At 37.9% G+C, this 23,464-nt stretch overlaps 1 protein-coding gene across 2 annotated transcripts in view; it reads right to left on the reverse strand.

The window, feature by feature from the left end:
- LCP1 (lymphocyte cytosolic protein 1) overlaps positions 1 to 23,464 on the reverse strand; it is a 59,106-nt gene that overhangs the window by 17,256 nt on the left and 18,386 nt on the right. For both annotated transcript variants that reach the window (XM_089678922.1, XM_089678928.1), the window contains exons 2-9: positions 19,367 to 19,452; positions 15,386 to 15,549; positions 14,553 to 14,682; positions 12,408 to 12,540; positions 10,829 to 10,910; positions 7,612 to 7,777; positions 4,068 to 4,210; positions 1,334 to 1,429 (exon numbers count right to left, since the gene is read on the reverse strand). In XM_089678922.1, the coding sequence (XP_089535048.1) occupies positions 1,334 to 1,429; positions 4,068 to 4,210; positions 7,612 to 7,777; positions 10,829 to 10,910; positions 12,408 to 12,540; positions 14,553 to 14,682; positions 15,386 to 15,549; positions 19,367 to 19,430 (978 nt within the window). In that variant the 5' untranslated portion in view covers positions 19,431 to 19,452. The remainder of the gene's footprint in view (positions 1 to 1,333; positions 1,430 to 4,067; positions 4,211 to 7,611; positions 7,778 to 10,828; positions 10,911 to 12,407; positions 12,541 to 14,552; positions 14,683 to 15,385; positions 15,550 to 19,366; positions 19,453 to 23,464) is intronic.

The raw sequence follows: 23,464 nt of genomic DNA on the forward strand, positions 1-23,464 counted from the left end.
GCAGACAATACTGACAGGAAGGCTCTGTGTAAACTACAAGTTGACAGCCGCAAAGGCTGCCAGGACTTGTAGTTTTCCCATTCACAGAATGCTTTGAATGAGTGATGTGGCCGGGCAGGCTGAGCCCTGCACGGCCATGTTGTTAAAACGTGTGACAGCTAGAGAGGTAGCTGATACAGTGGCCATCGGGGGGAGGGGGGGTGTGGGGGCCAATTAGATCGTAACATGGTGAACTTATCCTTTAAACTATGTGCAAATTACCCAACAGTCCACAACTAAAATATAAAACTAAAAATACAACTTTTACTAGTCTGAAAAGGTGAATTCTGAGGAAATTGTACAAAGTTGTTCCTAGATATACCTTCCTGTTTATAAATGAATGAGCTGTTTACATTTCTCAATATCTGGTGTAAAATTCAGCCCTCTTATCCTGTGCTTAAAATTATTTTGGCAATAAACTTATGTATGAAATCCAAGACTTACAAAATTACAGAGCAGATGGTCATTTAGAGACAGTTAAAGGTATATTGTGTATGCTGCAAAATATCTACTCTACCTGCATAGTACTCAGCAGCATGCTATGTCATATTATTATTAATACTCATGAATATTTAAACCTGTACAGAAGACATAATGAATTCTAAGTGAGGTACCATACAGCTATAGAAACATAAACAACACCTCCTGTGCTCAGGGACCCAGATCAAGGGTGGATGGGTGGGAAGACCACTTGTGGTAGTTCATCCACTAATAGATCAAAGGTTGTGCAGCTCTTAACATGGCTGGGGAAGCCCAACCAGTACTGCAAAGTAAAACAAAAAGAGAGTGCACCAACCTTGAGCATTACCTCAATAAAACTGTGATTTTATTCAAATGAAATATATGCTCACAAGCAAAGAAGTAAAACAATGGCATAGGATCCTCAAAGGAACATTGAAGTACAAACCCAGTGCAAGTCACATCAAGAGGGGAGACTCTCAAAGTTCCGTTGACACATTTCGAAGGGGGTCCCTTCTTCCTCAGAGGTTAGCTCTGAGGAAGAAGGGACCCCCTTCGAAATGCATCAGTGGAACTTTGAGAGTCTCCCCTCTTGATGTGACTTGCACTGGTTTTGGACTTCAGTGTTCCTTTGAGGATCCTATACCCTTGTTTTACTTCTGTGTTTGTGAGTATATATCTCATTTTAATAAAATCACAGTTTATTGAGGTAATGCGCAAGGTTGGTGCGCTCTCTTTTTGTTTTACTTTACCATACAGCTATAACCTGCACTAATCATAACTGAAACCTAATATCAATTTAAGAACTTTGGTTATTAGAGATAAACATGTTTACCCTAAGTCCGGTCATATCAATGTCAATTGCAGGAATGCCCTCTTCATTTCCTTTTGGAGCAATCTGACTAATCAGGCTGTAATAAGCTTTGGAGTCCTATGGTGAAAGCAAACAAAAATTGAAACAAACAAATTGACATCACTTATCAATACAACATGGAATGAAAATAGATAAACAGTAGAACTTGAGAAGTCTCCAACCAGTGGTTTGAAAACCAAATATATTTTAGTTGGGTATGTAATTTCATATTACATTTAACAGCATTGCAACAGGTGCTTGATCATATGCATAAAGCCAGACAGATCTATTTAATTCATGAGTGGACACTAGTCCTATATTCAGATAGACCTTTGTCGCTGCCCTTGCTTGTCCTGACCTCACTTGTCTCACTCTGCCTGTCTTGACCTTGCTGTGCTTCCTTAATGCATTATTTTCTCAGAGCTCCAGTTTTTATCTGTCTACTTCCCTGACTTTGCTTTTTGTCTTTTTCTTTAGCATTGTTTATTCCCAGCAGGCTTCGAACCCGGCTATCCCACAGATCCCTCTTTGTGCACCATTTTGCTAGATTACCCTGTTCCAACCAATTCATAAATTTACTGATCCCCAGCTAGCCAAGACCTGTCACAGTGGGGCTACAGCCACCCAGTACAGGCTGTATAATCTTTTACATATATTCCTGGAGGAAAACGAGTGTCAGTATATACATATAACTTTTTCAAAAGATGGTTTTCAAAGGTGGGAAGCAATACAGCAGTGGATATGGGACTAAATTAGTACTTAGCACTGTATAGATGTTCTGAGGTGGTGAATGAATACCAAATATTAGAGTAAAATTTCATTTTTTTTTTGTAATGATGTGGAAAAGCATGTAGAATAGAGTTAAAATCAAGAGAGTATTACATAGGAGTCAGATGACATTATTGCACGTGTATATTCTTATCTTTCAGTATAATTTCATCTACATCCACTTTATAGTAATGTGATTCTATTTAAATGAATTATTAAGTTATTATCACACCAAGACATTGTGGGTAATGTTGAAAATGGCTTATGGGAAAAGCTAGGTAGACGTCAGGTTAAAAAAAAATGTATTAATTACTGAGGAAAATTACCGGTAAATATTTGTTTTGCAGAAACATCAATACTATAATCAGGCACACAATTTCCCAGCCGTCTTCTATCTCCTGTCAACGTTGTTCTTAATAACCCCAAAGATGGATTTTTAAGCACATAGCAATATTCTATTGTAACTTACAAATACTTTGCAAATATTGGACACCAAGTTCAATATTATTGTATCCTTCAGCCCCCTGCATGTTGGTAATAATTATGTAGTTATCTGTGAATGTAGAAAAATCTTTATAGACCTAAAGTGGAACTCAAAAGGCGTAGATTTGCTTTTTATTATAGGGAACATCTAGAGATATCAGTAATGCTAAGATGTACCTTCCTTTTAAAAGACAGCATTGCACTTATTGCTCAATCAGCCTCATTGCTACCTATCACATTGCATCTAAGGCACTGCTGCCAGCAACGGCCAGTATTACAAAATTTAGAGTGTGATTTTTGGTGATGCTTCTACTGTGCTGTTAACTGTTTAGGTTGCTGGAGATGAAGCTGTACCTGAGGACCTGCAGTACAAGGATCTCCCTGCTTCTGCTGCACTAATTCTTTGGATATTCCTGCAACTCTTCAGTTACTTTTTGAATATTCCGGCAACAGTCATCACAGCTGAGTTCAGACACAAGGAAGCAAAGCTCTGCCTCTACACAGATTCCCATCCTCACACAGAGGCACAGTGCAGAACAAGGCATGATAAGTCAGTAATAGGGAAAAGATCAACAGCAGAGAGACCACAAGTAGTAGTGTTGACTAATTGATTGCTCTCTGCTTTCCATTTTTTGCGGGTGCAGTTTACACATTTATGGTTCTCTATAGGGCCTATTGTCAATGTAATATCTCAAACAATGGATATAGATGTTTTATGATGTTAGGTGGCTATATCTTTAATGGAATTTGGAATATGGCTTATATCTTCTGGGCTGAAATTTTATAACAAGAAAAGACATCAGAATGTGCCAGCCAGTATTTCATTCTAATTGACTGGTACTTTCTGAAGGAATTTCCATGGGAAGCTGTTTGCTTACTTCAATATTAGTCATGGTTTAAAAGAACAAAATATTTGGCTATAATCTATGAAGTATGATGGCCTTTATTATCCTCTATTCTATATTATTATTTCAGCACCATCAACATCTGGACAGAAGAATAAGGAAATTGCTGAAGGAACTGTATATAGAACTTCCCAAGAATCCTGGCCTTTAAGGGATTAGTCTTCATAAAAACTGCTTTCAGTTTTGGAAAATACTGTACAAATGTGAAATTGTTCACACCCTAGCTTGAAAAATCTGTCAAGGGCTCCAATGGCAATAATCCCCTGCTGGAATTCACAGCTTTGTCTTACTCTTATATGAAGTTTCACTTCTCAGTCATAAAATAAAAGAACTCTAGCACAGAGGTAGGGACTTAAGTGATAGTAGCCAGTAACTTTATGTGCAGAGATCAGAATCCCTGAAAGATATACTGTGAGAAACCAGCTGGTCATACAATAAACCATTATCTATTCATATTGATTCTATTTAGTGGTTCTTAAATATTTGCCAATGCTGACGACTTGAAATCACTTTGAATCTCTTCCCTATCTGTATAACCTGATGGGCAGAGTTCCACAAACCTTAATGTCTGAGCTGAAGTTATTAATTTTGTTACATCCAGCATTTTCCAGGTGGTAGTTAGTCCATCTCAAGAGTAATTCTTCTGGAGAAAGTTTCAGGAGATCCTCCAGGCTTTCTCCTTCTCGTAACAGGGCAATCAAAGCTAAACAGGGAAGAGAATAGAAAACACATTACACAACAGTAGTTGCGCTGTATGAGAATACATTATCAAACGCCTTATTAAGGAATATCAAAACAACCATCATTTAGAAATGGCTTCTGGGTGACAAGCAAAAATAACACTCATATCAGGGCATTCAAAATTATACAGGAAAGAGGATAGAAAACTCATTACACAGTAAGTAAGTATATATTACATTGTCAAACACCTTATTAAGGCATATCAAAATAAGCACCATTCAGAAATGGTTTCTGGGCGACAAGTAAAAATAATGCTCTGGGAAAACTAGGCACAGTGCCAGTCAACATTATTTCCTTTGTAATATGTTTGCTGCAGGGCACAACTTGGAGCCTTTGAAACATGCACACATTTTAGGAAAAGACTTCCAGATTTCAAAAATGTTCATTTACTTGGGCAATGAGGAACCCCCAATGAATCTCATGATGAAATGTGGGACATCTTTCAGTAGGTTTTTGCATGGAAATTTGGAATGTTTTCCTCTGTTCTGATTGACCAAAGACTAGATTTGCATCCTAAAACCCAGTCTGGGGCTCTCAAGAAGCCCTTCCGCAGCATGCGTAAATTTCCCTTGATGGCAATTATATGTAATGGTCAACAGTGGTAAAGGATGAACTTTACAGATGTAAACATTGCATCTACCATGCTACATCTTTTGAAGCTAACTGTAGCCAATTCCTAAAATAAACAACTGCTTGGATAGTATAGTCTTTCATTTCACAGCTTCAAGCTCTATCAGCCCTTTAATAGGATAGAAATATAAAATGATATATATAATTATATATATGGTAAGTGGTAGATTGCTTTGATCCATTGGCTAATATTTACTATTGAAACTAGTTGAAACTGCTATTAGTATGTAGGCAGATGCAGTTTAGCCTCCCTGCACAGGTGGGCAGCCACAATGCAGAAAGGATAGAGGGCAAGAGGAGCTCTAGCTCCTCTGAGGCCTCCATAGGTGTCATCAGGAGAGTAGTTGTCTGATTGGACGCTGATTGGACGCTGCTGCTCTGGATGGTTTCAACAGTGTGTCTAAATAATAGGGAAAGGTTCCAGATGAGGAGGGATAGAGTAGGGACCGCACATCTGTGTCGCCATCCAGGAACACTCTCGCTTACTAGTGCCTTGTTGCCAGACTGGCATGTAGCCACCTCCTTCGTCAGATGTTTCCATGCTGTTTAGAGTATCTTTTCTAATACTGAAGTTCTGCAAAAAGTCTGTGAAGTACTGCTGTTTAGGGTATGACTGTGTTAGACAGACCCTGTTGCCTTTTGGAACGTTTGTTTTAATACGCTTTGCTGCATTCCATGGTCTCTGGTTGCTTTTTTTCCATTTTGAGTACCATACTCCTGGCCCCACCTACAAGTATGGCTACAAAATGCATCAAATGCACATGTTTTTAAACAGAACCAGTTACACAACAATCATGAAAAATGTTGTATTCTACTAATATACTAATACTGTACATATAGTGTTAGCATTCAGTAGCAATCACTTTGTCTTATTTCACGTCTTAATTTATATTTTCTCCATTTTTACATGCAGACCAATCTGGTCAGTAAATGGGTTGGTGGTTAAATTTTTCACACACTATGGGGGTGATTCACTATAACTAGAGACTGCAAAATCTGGTGCAGCTGTTCATGGTAGCCAATTAGCTTCCAACTTCAGCATGTTCAATTAAGCTTTGACAAAAACCTGGAAACTGATTGATTTCTGTGCAGAGTTGCAGCAGATTTTGTACTCTCCAGTTTTTGGAAATCAGCCCCTATAGCACAAGCATATATGCTTACAATAGTTACCTTATTCTCATGGTTTACATATTCCTAAAACAGTTGCTGAAATTGAATGCTTTCGTAACATGTATTAACCACATACAGTTCATGGTGTACAATTTTTCTGATGGCAGTGGTCATACACAGAGCAGATACTGGTCCTGCTAATGGATATAGGTGTCCATTTATGACACAGAGAATAGCTGAGATTCAGAGGATCGCAACTATTCTCTGGTCATTCACAGTTTGACACTCAGGAGAACATGTTCAGCCCTTCACTGGAGATCTGTGTTCTCCCTCCAGATTCTCCAGCCCAGAGCTGGAAAATCGGAGGGACCGCAAACTAAGCAGCGATAATTTACCTCTGCTTAGTAAACTGATCTTTTACTGTAATGTCGCGAGATTATAGTAAAATCAGCCGTTTTCCAGCGTTTGGAGACCGTTCTCCAGCGTTTGAAGACCATTCTCCCTTCGTTCGGAGAACTGCTTCATAAAAGGCATACACAGGAGAACTGTGTTCCCTGAGAATGCCGGAGAACTGAGCAGTGATCTATTACCGCTGGTTCATAAACGGACACCTAAGGACCTTCTACGGCCTTGTCCAGCTCTCCTAGAGTTATTGCCGGTTTCCTGGAATCTCCTCCATGATCTTGAGATTGTGCTGGAAGAAACAGCAAACCTTCTGGAAATGGCATGTATAGATGTGCCATCCTGGAGGAGTTGGAGTGCCTGTGCAACCTCTGTAGGGCCCAGGTATCGCCTCATGCTACCAGTAGTGACACTGACCCTAGCCAAATGCAAAACTGGTGAAAAACAGTCAGAAAAGATGAGTAAGGAAAAAAATGTCAATAGCCTCCATCTGTAAAACTATTCCTATTTTGGGGGACATCTCATTGTTGCCCATCTAGTGCACCTGTTGTTCATTTCATTAACATCAAAGCAGCTGAAACTGATTAACAACCCCCTCTGCTACTTAACTGACCAGATCAATATCCCAGGAGCTGAACTGACTTGATGCTATACTCTGATTAAAAAGTGTTACTTTCATTGTTTTGAGCCCTGTGTATAAGAGGAATGAAAGTGACTAATGGGCCCTGTTATTGAAAGCTGTTCTTTCTGATTACAAATTGGAATGTACTGTGTTATCAGCAATAGGCAATGGGGCTTCAGGGGATCACTTACTTCTGATTATTAGTTAAGAGGGTCAGACACAGAAAAATGAGTAAACCTAATGGTTAGGCTTGCATGGTTCTAATCATTTTACAGAATATTCTTGCATAAGTTCAGATAAGATGAGCAAGAAATCACCTGCTCTCTAAAGGTTGGGAAGCATTTGCCTTAGATTGTAAGCTCCTTGAGGGCAAGGACTGAGGTGAACGTACTATATATAAAGAGTTATAAATATGCCTGTGATAAATAAATGTCTATAATAAATAATGCACCAATCAACTGTTTCTACAGCTGCCTGGTACACCTGCCAAGCTACCTACCTTCCACCAAACATTAATTGAACCATCAATAACACTTAATGCACAAAGTCTTACAACAGCTACAGCAATAAAAAAAAAAGAACTATTAACATATCCATACCTTCATTCTTGCTCAGCTCAATGTCAGCAAACAGTCCAATTTTGATAACCTGCCACAGAAGTCCCAGCACCAAGTATGGTTTCCCTTCCTTTAAGTCTTCAGCACCGATGTTTACTACATGACACCCAATAGCGGAGGCTGAATTGAGCGCTAGATTTAAATTTTCCTGTAGGAAAAAGAAAATGGAAAAAATATCTACCAATACACTATAATACCTTGTCACTAAACTTGCAGTTCAGAGACATACAAGGGTTGATTTACTAATGCAAAATAGACTGTGCACTTTGCAGGTGCGGTTGCACTAATTTTCCCCAGAGCTTAGTGAATGTGGTGAAGCTTCACTTTGTAAACAATAGCAAATTAGATACAAGGGAAATATAAACAGCATTTTTGCTTGCACATGATTGGATCATGGAAATCAGAAGAGCTTCACATGCAAAGCGAACAGTATATTTGCCTTTAGTAAATTAACCGCTCAGTGTTTGGTATGTTCAACCAATTCAGCTTAAACATGTTGTTAAATAACTTCTGCACTGCGTGGATTGTGGTTTTGGTGGTGGGTGGTGTTACAGAAATGTTTGGATAATGATCCCATTCATGGGAAGATACAATTAAATTATGCCATTGATTTTTACATATTATACTTTTGGTACCCCATCCAGATATTAATTGAGTCAGTTGTTTAGCCATACACTGACCAAATCTTGGCATTGTTAATCTATCTGCAAAAAAATAGTAATTCCATTGTGGTATTAGTTAATGTGCTATTAAACCCAAAACCAAACTTTTAATATATTGCAGCTTTCCATTCCTTAAATACTGCTAAATCCTATTATAAAAACACTTGTTTGGGTAACCACAGACATACAGTATGTAGTGCCTTACAAGGAATATTTATTGAAGCTGTTTAGCTAAACAAAATAACCCACCATACCTTCATTTAATCTACTTAACCATGATAAAATAATAGAAGATTCATAAATGTATATATTTTATTTTTTCAAAGGAAGAGAATAGTGGTTTTGTATATATTTTCTTTCTAAATTTTAAGTCAGGTGTATGAAATATTGCATTTTAAAGCTTAGCTAAAGCCAATAACAAGTATTTATAATAGCGCAGCTTATCAATTCTTAAATTGAGGGTTTTTTCTTTTATATTCATCTAGTGATCCTGCCAATAATACACTTCCTGTCTTAGGGCAGTTCCATTCTGAAGGGGCAACCCTTGGACAGCAGCATTTTCAACTTGTGGAGAGGGTAATGTTAGATACACTGCCAGATTTAGATGGATTTGACTAACAAATTAAAGTTGAACTCCGGTTAACACTTTTATGCAGTTGCAGAAACAGTTTTTTTTTCCTTATGGGGTAAAGGTTTTACATAAATGTATAAAAACTGCCCATTGTAATAACCCATGTTAGTGTTAAATAGTTTGCTCATTCCATAACTGACACTTTTGCTGGACAGCTTGGTCTGTTAACCTCCCTGGCGGTATGATTATTTCAGATTTTTGGTGCTGAAAGCGGTACCATTATTTTGCATGGAAATATGTAGTTTTTTTATTGTAGGCTGTAATATTTAGGAATAACTCACTGAAATCTGTCCGAACAAGAGTCTATTAAACATCCCGGGTATGATAAAATTTGAAACACAAAATCATAAATTATAATTTAATAAATAATTATAAAAAATAATAATATAATAATAATACATTTAATTCAATAATATAATCAAACCAAAAACACTGAAATTTGAAATATAGCGCCATAATAAGTTCGCACATTGCTGAGCAAAGTCGCAAAATCGTTTTCAGTGTCTGATGACGAATTTCCCCACAAATCATTATCACTCAATTCTGCAAGTGGTTCTGATTTACTATCGCTGTTCTCTAGCTGATCTAAACCGCTTTTGACCTAAAGGGACACTTTTTGGACGCCATGGACGTTTCTCAGTTTCCAGGCAGAAAGAACAGACAAAATGCAGGCGGGGCGCAGGACAAAGCACTAGGGACAAAATGTATGTGAAATTGGTTGAGACAGCAATGTTTTACTATGTAAAATGTAAAAAAAAAAAAATGACATTATTTAAAATTTTTAAATTTCCCGCCGCCGCCGGCGCCCGTACGTCCCGACGTCACAGGGACAGGACACAGAAGCCGGATGCTGGCATCGGCCGAAGGAGATGGCCGGGGACACTGCAGGGGACACATCGCGGGAGCGCAGGGCAAGGTAAGTGAAGAACAAATGCCGGAGCAGTGCCGCATGGTATTCCCGAGTGTAGCTCGGGGTTACCGCTCTTGGTACTGAAATGTTACCTCGAGCTACACTCGGGAATACCGCCAAGGAGGTTAAGGAAAGTTAAAAAAATACCAGATTGACTGCCCAAATTAACTTGTGCAAATAATGGAAAAAAAGCCTAAAAAACGTAAACTAATGCAGCCACCAAATTTAAAGTGGAATTCCAGGCTATTGCTAACTATGCTTAATCTTGCTCCCACTCCCCTTCTAAATGCTATTCTAACTACCGTATAAAAGGAAGATGCTTATACTTATCTGTTCTCAGGGCACTCTGGTCCGGTCATGTGATCGTCTCCTAGTGGCAGCTTCAAGGGAGAGGAGGGACAGCCAACAACGGATACGCCCCAGTACGTCTATGGGTGACACCACCACCCAAGCATTCCAACCGTTATCGCCAATCTGCCTTCTGCCCTGAAGCCAGTGCTGGGGAGATCATTAGCAACTTTCTTTCACATGGTAGTTAGAATAAGATATAGAAAGGGGTGGGAGTAGGTTTAAGCATACAGTAGTTATCATTAGCCTGGAATTCCACTTGGAGTACTACTGTAATATAATACATTTAGGCTTTTGGGTTTAATACCATTGTGTGTACTGTATGTGCTTGAGTCTAACCCATAGTCCTTTTTATTGTTTTGATCAAAATTGCTGTGTGTTGTCATGTATAGGTGCACCCCTATGCGCATATACAGTAGAAATGCACCACAACACAGATGTGAAAGGTTTGTTTGTTGTGATGCATCACATTTCTAAAAAAAATAAGTGCAGACTGAATGGGCTGGCTTAAAATAATGCAACTCAATGTATGAAAATGTGTACATTCAAACACATGCATTAATGTGTTCAAACACGTGAGGGGGCCCTTAAGGTTTTGTTCATTTGGAAAGGAGTTCATAGCAAAAAATAATTAAAATGACTTTGTACCTGGATAGTGAAAGGAGTTAACTTCTTCTTGTTGATTGCTCTTTCATCAATGGTATCCGGCACAGAGAGATTGATCATTTTACTAAATAAACAAAGTTATTATTTTACCTTTATGCTAGCATTTGCTTTCCAGCTATGTGAATTTTTTTTTAACTGGCCATGCCACACTCAAGATCTGGTCAAACAGATAATATATTTTAAAATATGCATAATATTTATTGTGGTATGCGGCCAGAATACATTAAATATTACTTACGTAAAAATCAACAGACATAAAATCAACAGACATTGTTTTTTAACCACTTGAAGACCAATTATTTCTGGCACTTTTTGTTTAAATGTAACAATCATTATTTTTTGCTAGAACATTCTTAGAATCACCAAACATTATATATTTTTAAAGCAGAAGCCCTAGAAAATAAATTGGTGGGTGTTGTAATTTTTTTTATGTCACACGGTGTTTGCACAGCAGTTTTTTAAATGCATTTATGAACCAAGATTGGTGTGATCAAATGCTTTTCTTTTTTTTAAAATGGCTCTGTTAATATCCAGGTAAACCAGAAGTGATGTAAGGAAATAGCTTCTGGTTCCCTATATCATAGAGCCAAACAGAGCTGTTCCACTCTTTGTTCGGCTCTACAATCAGCTGGCAGAAGCGCCGGTTGGTCAAGCAGGTGTCCTGGTGGGATTGGACAGCCTGTTAAAGCCGTGGAAGGCAGCTGGGGGGGGTGCCATCCCGCTGCTTGTAATAGCGATCCAGCTGCTAGTTAGCAACTTATGATTGCTATTACAAGAGAGATATCAGTTGGCTCTAAAAAACAGTACAGGCATAATCTCAATACAACCACTTAATGCCAAATGATGTACATGTAAGTGGTTTGGCATCAAGCTGAACTCCAATTATTACTTGGTGATCAAGCTGTATTTTGCTAATTTGGTTGAATGCAATTACAAATCCTTTGGCAAGTAATAATTTAAATATCTGAATATTTTTTTTAAACAGCGTGTCAGATTTGTTGCCTGGAGTTAAGTTTCAAATATATGCATAAGCGTCATTTGCTAATAAGCAAAATATCTGATACACTAAACCAGATATATTGTATATAGAATCATTTGAAGTCAGTGCCCACCCTACTTTTATACAATTTTGAGCCATGCCAGTTCCAAAGTTCTTTATTTCCTTCATCTGTATATGAGCTTATATGCTAAATGTATTTCTGAGTGTAAGATGTCCAGCACTGAAGGCTTCACAGCACTATTTTTTTTAAGGTTAGCTCTTGTATGCACATCAAATAGGAATTCAGCATTGATGTTTCAATCCTTATCAGGCTCTTTTTTAAGATAGGAGTACATTTGGTGTGAAGCCCTTGAAGACATCTTGCTCAGGAAAAACTGCTGCTTCCAGTTGATGATGGATTGATGACTATTGCAAAGGCACTTTTTTATAGACCAGCTTTTATGGATCTAAACTTTCCGTTACAGCAGCGTGGATCCAATAATTTTTTTTCTAAACCTGCATTGCATTTTAGAATGATAGTTTATATGTGAATAGAGTCAAGATAATTTAGTCAGAACTTACCAAAGGACAATTCCATCACCAACAGCTTTGAACAGATCGTCAGTGTCTGGGTTCATGGGAATGACATGTTTGCAGTCTGGGTCCTTTTCCAAAGCCTTATTAATCCAGTTTACAAAGGCATACTTCTCTTCCTCTGTCAGAGGAGAATATATTGAATAATCTAAATCTGATGACCTTCTGCAGTTTAAAAGTCTCATTGAAGAATGCTAATATACTAATATCAATTATAACCAGTGGTTAAGTCACAGGTTTTCAACCAAGAGTTAGGGGTACATGTCTTCCAAGTGTTACTGCTGGTTGATTCATAGGGTACTTATGTTTATAGTTATTTTAGCAAGACAATATGTACAAAACATTTTTGGTGAAAAGTACACCTTGGAGGAGATTTACAAAAACCGATGCACACACTATCTGGTGCAGCTGTGCATAGTGAACCAATCAGCTTCTAACTTTAACTTGTTCAATTAAGCTTTGAAAATAAAACCTAGAAGCTGACTGGTTACTATGCACAATTGCACCAGATTCTGTGTGCACCAGCTTTAGTTTATCTCCCCCATATAGTAGTAGTACAGTGCAGAAGTAATACAAGAACAATATAGTAATCGCGTTTTCCCAATAAATATATTTGTTGAAAGTTAGAGAAAAATACAATGAATGTCACATTTGTATGGTTAAAAAATCATCCCTTCCCATTAAATATGTTTGTGATTGTCAGTTAATGGTGCTTAATTTACTGACTGTGGGGGTGGACCTTTTCCCTAAATATGTTTAATAAATGATGAATGTAACTGTGAATGACACAGTCACCACTTTATCATTATGCCTCATAATGATTATCTGAAGTGTGCTCTAAACTCAAAAGCAGAGACATGATAAAAAAAACTGATATTATTATAATCTCAAATGTTAATAAGAAAGCTAATTTATTCATCTGAGCCTCTGCCTAAAATATTTACAATGTGAAACAGCATATTTAAACAATCTGAAATGACATTATTCTGCCATGAAAAACAAATGATTTTAAAGCGATACTAAAGGTTCATTGTTTTTGTAAAATAACAAACATGTCTTTACTTACCTGCTGTGTGCAGTGGTTTTGCACAGAGCAGCCTGCATCCTCCTCTTCTCGCGTCTCAAGCAGGCTCTTCTGGCTCCTCCTTTCTGTCGGGTGCCCCCATAGCAAGCAGCTTGCTATGGGGGCACCCGCTGCTCCGTGTGTCCATTCACACAAGGAGTTGTGGCTTGGCCCCGTCACCTCTCTCTCTCTTCATTGGCTGACTGGCGTTGATTGACAGTAGCAGGTGCCAATGGATCCCGCTTGCTGTTTCAGGCAGAGACCTGGGACAGCTAATGTTGTCATGTACATCACTGGATCTCGATGGGGCTCATTGAGTATTGAGGGGGTTGTGGGGAGCTGCTGCACACAGAAGGTTTTTTGCCTTCATGCATAGAATGTATGAAGGTAAAAAAACCTTGAGCCTTTACAATCACCTAGGCATAAAAAGGTTGTCTCTAGGTTGCAGGAATGAGAATAATGTCATTGTAGATTGTACAGAGTTTATACCTTTCAAGCAGCCAGATCCTGTCTGGGAAACATGTAACAGGAAAATGGACAAATGGGAAGAGGTCCTTAAAGAGGTAGTATACTGCCCCCCCAAAATTCTAAAAAATCTTCTCCCTGCAAGTTAAGAGCATAATGTGCTAGTATACATTGCATACTAGCACATTATGAAAGAACTACATGAAAATGAAGCCCTCCAGCGGTTGTCACGGCTCCCCAAAGCTTCCATCTTTACTCGGTCTTCCTTCCGGGTTGGCAAGCTGTCCCCATATGATTGGCCTAGCCACAATGTCATCACTCCTGTGCATGCGTGAAGGGAGTTTCGCCCATGGCACGGCTCTCTCAATGGACAGCATGCTGTCCATTGAGAGTGCAGTGCGCCTACACTGGTGACATCACTGGTGCTTCTACAGTAAATATCTCCTAAATGGTGCACATTTAGGAGATATTTACAGTACCTACAGGTAAGCCTTAATACAGGCTTACCTGTAGATAAAACGTACCAAAGTGGGTTTACTACCACTTTAAATGCCACTAAAAGTTAAAAGTTCAGAACAGAAGTGTTAATCACCAGATCCTCTTACCTGAATAAGAATGCTGGGTGCCTGCACTGGACTGTTCAGAGGTGCCGCCAATTGCACAAATGCCTTCCTTCTTATTAATGGCTTTTCTGAATGTTTTGGCAACTTCTGAGCTTTTAAGGTTATGAAAAACCTAAAAATATAAAAACAGCAAATAGTAAAGAAGAAAATTTAAAATCAGTACATTTATGAAATGTTTAAATAGTGCCTAAAATTAGCAAAATGTTCATTCAAGTAACTTGCATATATTCAGGATTGCAAGATAATGATAATTAATCTGGAAAAGAAACTGAAAGAGTATTTCCACTTTTGCAATCAAATTTGAGAAAACACCATATATGTTTGTTATGTGTTCCCATTCACACAGTATACCGACTTTTTAAAAAATATTTCTTACTTTTTAGATGTTTCTAAGGAGAAGGTGTCATGGCTGATTCAAAGAATTTCTACACAATCTCTCCATGTTTTTATCCCCATGCAAAGTGAGCTATCCCTCATTAACACACAATGCAGGAGGGTGGTTTCTACATTTTTTAACCCTTTATTAAAACAGACAGTGTCCAAATCTAGTTTACAGCTGACATTGAAGAACTGTGAACACAGTACAGAGAGTTTTAATTATGTTACATAGTTAGTTTGGCTGAAAAAAGACAAAAATCCATCCAGTTCAACCATAAAAAAAAAAAAAACACTATTTTTCAACAACACTGTTATGCTATGTTAATGGGTACATTTAACACATTTAAAGTAGGTGTTATCCAAATTTGGCTGCAAAAGTGAAAATACAGAAGTTTGTTTTGAAGTTCATATTGCCACTGTGTTCTGAATAAACTTACTGAAATAAACTCATCAAAGCTGATCTTTCCATCTCTGTTCTGATCTCCTGTCTCCATGAGACTTTGGGTGATTTCTCGCACTTTATATCCAGGTACAGGCAAACTAGCAGCTTTGAACAGGTCATTTAACTCATTTGGACTTATGAATCCATTTCCATCAGTATCTAAAAGAGACAGAAATCAGAGTAAAAAAAAAACAGTACATTCACGTAGAGCCATCAGGGACTTATCAGGATACCTTGTACCTGTATTTAAAATTAAAGAAGCTAACAATCCCAAATAAATATGTTAGGAATGGCTTTCACATATTTTCCTTAAAACTCTGAGGTTTGGAGCATGATTATGCCATTTTGGATAAGGTGAAAGGAAAAAGGGTCTTAGAATATCTTGGATGAAATAGGAATGCAGGATAGTTTGGCCTTCCTCAGTCCTTACCTTTGGACTTACATGCAAACCTCCTGCTATATCCTTTCTTGATGTTAATCTCTCACAATGAATAAAAGGGGAACCATTCATATTACAATCTGATTGTATAAACTTTGGAAATCTTTAAATTTTCCAAAACTCTGTATTATGAGGACAAATTTAATTTGTACCCAAACATGCAGGCCCTTACAGTACACAGTTGTCAGCAGTTCTTTGTACAATCAAGTTGTAGAGTGTATGGTGAGCTTAAGGACTGAATAATGACATGTAGTACACTCTTATTAGGTATATTACATCAGGAATTCTGTTATTGTCATGTGAACTGTTAGGAAAAGTCTGATTCTGTGAATTTGTTTTTAAACCTAACATTTTTTATTGAATTATCAAAAGTATAATACATTTATATCAATAAACCATTTATACAAAACCAAGAGACTGATTGTTTTAATTACACATATATGGTTCCTAATAAACATATTCAACACAACCCTTTCAAGCCGTTATTAAATATTGTATATTATACTCTACCCTGTTATTATATATTGTATATTATACTCTACCCTGATGTTATTATATATTATATATTATACTCTACCCTGATGTTATTATATATTGTATATTATACTCTACCCTGATATTATTATATATTGTATATTATACTCTACCCTGATGTTATTATATATTATATATTATACTCTACCCTGATGTTATTATATATTGTATGTTATACTCTACCCTGATGTTATTATATATTGTATATTATACTCTACCCTGTTATTATATATTGTATATTATACTCTACCCTGATATTATTACATATTGTATATTATACTCTACCCTGATGTTATTATATATTGTATGTTATACTCTACCCTGATGTTATGATATATTGTATATTATACTCTACCCTGATGTTATTATATATTGTATATTATACTCTACCCTGATGTTATTAAATATTGTATATTATATTCTACCCTGTTATTATATATTGTATATTATACTCTACCCTGATGTTATTAAATATTGTATATTATACTCTACCCTGATATTATTATATATTGTATATTATACTCTACCCTGATGTTATTATATATTGTATATTATACTCTACCCTGATGTTATTATATATTGTATATTATACTCTACCCTGATGTTATTATATATTGTATGTTATACTCTACCCTGATGTTATTATATATTGTTTGTTATACTCTACCCTGATATTATTACATATTGTATATTATACTCTACCCTGATGTTATTATATATTGTATGTTATACTCTACCCTGATGTTATTATATATTGTATATTATACTCTACCCTGATGTTATTAAATATTGTATATTATACTCTACCCTGTTATTATATATTGTATATTATACTCTACCCTGATATTATTACATATTGTATATTATACTCTACCCTGATGTTATTATATATTGTATATTATACTCTACCCTGATGTTATTATATATTGTATGTTATACTCTACCCTGATGTTATGATATATTGTATATTATACTCTACCCTGATGTTATTATATATTGTATATTATACTCTGCCCTGATGTTATTATATATTGTATATTATACTCTACCCTGATGTTATTATATATTATATGTTATACTCTACCCTGATGTTATTAAATATTGTATATTATACTCTACCCTGTTATTATATATTGTATATTATACTCTACCCTGATATTATTACATATTGTATATTATACTCTACCCTGATGTTATTATATATTGTATGTTATACTCTACCCTGATGTTATTATATATTGTATATTATACTCTACCCTGATGTTATTATATATTGTATGTTATACTCTACCCTGATGTTATTATATATTGTATATTATACTCTACCCTGATGTTATTAAATATTGTATATTATACTCTACCCTGTTATTATATATTGTATATTATACTCTACCCTGATATTATTACATATTGCATATTATACTCTACCCTGATGTTATTATATATTGTATGTTATACTCTACCCTGATGTTATGATATATTGTATATTATACTCTACCCTGATGTTATTATATATTGTATATTATACTCTACCCTGATGTTATTATATATTATACTCTACCCTGATGTTATTATATATTGTATATTATACTCTACCCTGATGTTATTAAATATTGTATATTATATTCTACCCTGTTATTATATATTGTATATTATACTCTACTCTGATATTATTATATATTGTATATTATACTCTACCCTGATGTTATTATATATTGTATATTATACTCTACCCTGATGTTATTATATATTGTATATTATACTCTACCCTGATGTTATTATATATTGTATATTATACTCTACCCTGATGTTATTATATATTGTATGTTATACTCTACCCTGATGTTATTATATATTGTTTGTTATACTCTACCCTGATATTATTACATATTGTATATTATACTCTACCCTGATGTTATTATATATTGTATGTTATACTCTACCCTGATGTTATTATATATTGTATATTATACTCTACCCTGATGTTATTAAATATTGTATATTATACTCTACCCTGTTATTATATATTGTATATTATACTCTACCCTGATATTATTACATATTGTATATTATACTCTATCCTGATGTTAATATATATTGTATGTTATACTCTACCCTGATGTTATTATATATTGTATATTATACTCTACCCTGATGTTATTATATATTGTATGTTATACTCTACCCTGATGTTATGATATATTGTATATTATACTCTACCCTGATGTTATTATATATTGTATATTATACTCTGCCCTGATGTTATTATATATTGTATATTATACTCTACCCTGATGTTATTATATATTATATGTTATACTCTACCCTGATGTTATTATATATTGTATATTATTCTCTACCCTGATGTTATTATATATTATATATTATACTCTACCCTGATGTTATTATATATTGTATATTATACTCTACGCTGGTGTTATTATATTTTGTATATTATACTCTATCCTGATTACCCCTGGGTGGGTTCAGACTGTAAACAGGGTATGATAATAAAATTATTGAAGGACCACGATTAAGAAAGATAAGGAATGATGCTCCTAACCTGTCTAATGTCATTATTGGACTAAACACACAAGATCATTATGACTTAAGGTTAGTGCATAAGAACAACACCATATCAAAATTTAAGAAAAATTGGCAAAATTGGATTGCTCACCCTAAAACCTCTAATTATTTAAAGGAATTTAACTATTGCTAATGCTTAAAGATTGAATTTGTATCACTAAGAACTGTTCTATTAACACTGATTGTGTGATTTAGTAGACCTCCTGCTTAGTATGGTGCAAAAACATATTTGAGAAAGTCTACTGGTATGGCCTAGTTCAGTATCTATGGAGGAAAAGCATGTGAAGCTCTGCAATTACATTTAAAAAAATCCTATGTATATTGTTAAAGGGATTTTTGTTGTTGTTGTTGCTTTTAATAACACAATGGTATACTGTTAGCTAGGTTAATTGATAAGTTTATATTAAAATAGCTTACCAACTTTGCTGAATGCGTCTCTCAGCTCCTCCATTTCTTCTTCTGTAATAGGCCGAGACTCCATGTTTCACTTTTGTTCTGTTCAGCTATATGTAAAAAAAATGGCATTGAGATTTTCCTTATGTTCAGAAATGTGTAAGGCCATTCAAAACAACTCATCTCACCTTGTAGAAATTCTGTATGTCATTAAAGATTAACAGATTTTTTGTAATTAAAGTAGAACTGCACTGCATCTGAATACCACAAACCAAAAATGCTATTTACTTCATTGTTAATATTCAAAGCAAACTCCTCCACCCATCCATGTCTCCATGCTTTATTTTGCTGATAAATAATTTTGAAAAACACCCCCTGGCATTTCTGGCAGTGGCCACCTTGAGTAAGGGCAGATGAATCATGTAGCATTTACTTCTTGGAATCCATCTTCCCTTAGCTCAGGCATTGTCTGAGCTGAGAAACCTCCCTCTCCGCCTAAAGACTGCTGGAATGTATGGCATCATTTGCCTAGGCATGAAAACCAGGAAGTAACTGAAGAAATGTTAAAAAAAAAGTTTAAAACAAGTAATTATGGTATACTTTCCTATCCATTTACTAATGCTAGCAATATAAGGATTAAAAATAGTTCATGTTAATTAAGAGAGTGAAGTTCCACTTTAAGGTATATGTGAACCCTTACCTTGTAAAACAGGGGTGTCAAACTGGTGGCCCTCCAGCTGTTGCAAAACTACAATTCCCATCATGCCTCTGCCTTTGGGAGTCATGCTTGTAGCTGTCAATCCTGCAATGCCTCATGGGACTTATAGTTTGGCAAAAACTGAAGGGCCGCCAGTTTGACACCCGTGTTGTAAAACAACCCATTCGGTTTAAAAAAGGCAAAACATTTGTTTGTGTGCGTGTGTGTGTATATATATATATATATATATATATATATATACACAGAGGATATAAAAAGTCTACACACCCCTGTCAAAATGTCAGGTTTCTGTGATGTAAAAAAATGAGACAAAGATAAATAATTTCAGAACTTTTTCCACCTTTAATGTGACTTATAAACTGTACAACTCAATTGAAAAACAAACTGAACAATTTTAGGCGCTGAAGTAAACATAAAAAACTAAAATAATGTGGTTGCATAATTGTGCACACCCTTAAACTAATATTTGCCCACTCTTCCTTGCAAAAACACTCCAAATCTGTCAGATTGCGAGGGCATCTCCTGTGCACAACACTCTTCAGATCACCCCACAGATTTTCGATCGGATTCATGTTAGGCTAAGGAATATACTGTATTTTTCGCTCCATAAGAAGCACTTTTTTCCCCCAAAAAAAGGGGGGGAAATGTCAGTGCGTCTTATGGAGCGAATATGGAGTGACCGGCCCGGTGTCAGAATACCGGGTCGGCCACTCAGCACTGCAGCAGGACCTTACCTGTTCCTCGGTCCAGCGCTGCGCACTCTTCCCACGCTGGCTTCTTTAGTGTGGGCTCTCGGCTTGCTTGACAGCTGGGTGCCCAGTGCACATGCACAAAAAGTACTGCGCTTTGTGAATGGTACGACGTCTTCTGGGACACATGACAGATCACACTAAAGGGAGGACAACTCCACGGAAGTGGGAGCGGGTACCTGTCAAATTCAGGTACCCGCTCCCCCTCCCACCCCAAAGATCAGCAGTCTCTTAGTCATCTCCTGTACTGTCTGCAGTCTCTGGTCATCTCCTGTACTGTCTGCAGTCTCTGGTCATCTCCTGTACTGTCCGCAGTCTCTGTTCATCCCCTGTACTGTCCGCAGTCTCTGTTCATCTCCTGTACTGTCCGCAGTCTCTGGTCATCCCCTGTACTGTCCGCAGTCTCTGTTCATCCCCTGTACTGTCTGCAGTCTCTGGTCATCCCCTGCACTGTCCGCAGTCTCTGGTCATCTCCTGTACTGTCCGCAGTCTCTGGTCATCTCCTGTACTGTCCGCAGTCTCTGGTCATCTCCTGTACTGTCCGCAGACTTTTGGTCATCCCCTGCACTGTCCGCAGTCTCTGGTCATTCCCTATACTGTCCGCAGTGTCTTGGTCATCCCCTATACTGTCTGCAGTCTCTGGTCATCCCCTGTACTGTCCACAGTCTCTGGTCATCCCCTGTACTGTCCGCAGTTTCTGGTCATCTCCTGTACTGTGTCCGCAGTCTCTGGTCATCTCTTGTACTGTGTCCACAGTCTCTGGTCATCTCCTGCACTGTGTCCGCAGTCTCTGGTCATCTCCTGCACTGTGTCCGCAGTCTCTGGTCATCTCCTGTACTGTGTCCGCAGTCTCTGGTCATCTCCTGTTCTGTGTCCGCAGTCTCTGGTCATCTCCTGTACTGTGTCCGCAGTCTCTGGTCATCTCCTGTAGTATGTCTGCAGTCTCTGGTCATCTCTTGTAGTATGTCTGCAGTCTCTGGTCATCTCCTGTACTGTCCGCAGTCTCTGGTCATCCCCTGTACTGTCCACAGTCTCTGTTCATCCCCTGTACTGTCTGCAGTCTCTGGTCATCCCCTGCACTGTCCGCAGTCTCTGGTCATCTCCTGTACTGTCCGCAGTCTCTGGTCATCTCCTGTACTGTCCGCAGTCTCTGGTCATCTCCTGTACTGTCCGCAGACTTTTGGTCATCCCCTGCACTGTCCGCAGTCTCTGGTCATTCCCTATACTGTCCGCAGTGTCTTGGTCATCCCCTATACTGTCTGCAGTCTCTGGTCATCCCCTGTACTGTCCACAGTCTCTGGTCATCCCCTGTACTGTCCGCAGTTTCTGGTCATCTCCTGTACTGTGTCCGCAGTCTCTGGTCATCTCTTGTACTGTGTCCACAGTCTCTGGTCATCTCCTGCACTGTGTCCGCAGTCTCTGGTCATCTCCTGCACTGTGTCCGCAGTCTCTGGTCATCTCCTGTACTGTGTCCGCAGTCTCTGGTCATCTCCTGTTCTGTGTCCGCAGTCTCTGGTCATCTCCTGTACTGTGTCCGCAGTCTCTGGTCATCTCCTGTAGTATGTCTGCAGTCTCTGGTCATCTCTTGTAGTATGTCTGCAGTCTCTGGTCATCTCCTGTACTGTCCGCAGTCTCTGGTCATCCCCTGTACTGTCCACAGTCTCTGGTCATCCCCTATACTGTCTACAGTCTCTTGGTCATCCCCTATACTGTCTGCAGTCTCTGGTCATCCCCTGTACTGTTCGCAGTCTCTGGTCATCCCCTGTACTTTCCGCAGTCTCTGGTCATCTGCTGTACTGTGTCCGCAGTCTCTGGTCATCTCCTTTACTGTGTCCGCAGTCTCTGGTCATCTCCTGTACTGTGTCTGCAGTCTCTGGTCACCTCCTGTACTGTGTCCGCAGTCTCTGGTCATCTCCTGTACTGTGTCTGCAGTCTCTGGTCATCTCCTGTACTGTCTCCACAGTCTCTGGTCATCTCCTGTAGTATGTCTGCAGTCTCTGGTCATCTCCTGTACTATGTCCGCAGTCTCTGGTCATCTACTGTACTATGTCTGCAGTTTCTGGTCACCTCCTGTACTGTGTCTGCAGTCTCTGGTCACCTCCTGTACTGTGTCTGCAGTCTCTGGTCATCTCTTGTACTTTGTCTGCAGTCTCTGGTCATCTCATGTACTGTGTCCGCAGTCTCTGGTCATCTCTTGTAGTATGTCTGCAGTCTCTGGTCATCTCTTGTAGTATGTCTGCAGTCTCTGGTCATCTCCTGTACTGTCCGCAGTCTCTGGTCATCCCCTGTACTGTCCACAGTCTCTGGTCATCCCCTATACTGTCTGCAGTCTCTTGGTCATCCCCTATACTGTCTGCAGTCTCTGGTCATCCCCTGTTCTGTTCACAGTCTCTGGTCATCCCCTGTACTTTCTGCAGTCTCTGGTCATCTCCTGTACTGTGTCCGCAGTCTCTGGTCATCTCCTTTACTGTGTCTGCAGTCTCTGGTCACCTCCTGTACTGTGTCTGCAGTCTCTGGTCACCTCCTGTACTGTGTCCGCAGTCTCTGGTCACCTCCTGTACTGTGTCTGCAGTCTCTGGTCATCTCCTGTACTGTCTCCGCAGTCTCTGGTCATCTCCTGTAGTATGTCTGCAGTCTCTGGTCATCTCCTGTACT

The sequence above is a fragment of the Staurois parvus genome, unplaced genomic scaffold, assembly GCF_062004578.1.
Source record: "Staurois parvus isolate SC_StPar_1 unplaced genomic scaffold, SC_StPar_1.0 ptg000017l, whole genome shotgun sequence".
In the NCBI taxonomy this organism is placed as follows: Eukaryota; Metazoa; Chordata; class Amphibia; order Anura; family Ranidae; genus Staurois; species Staurois parvus.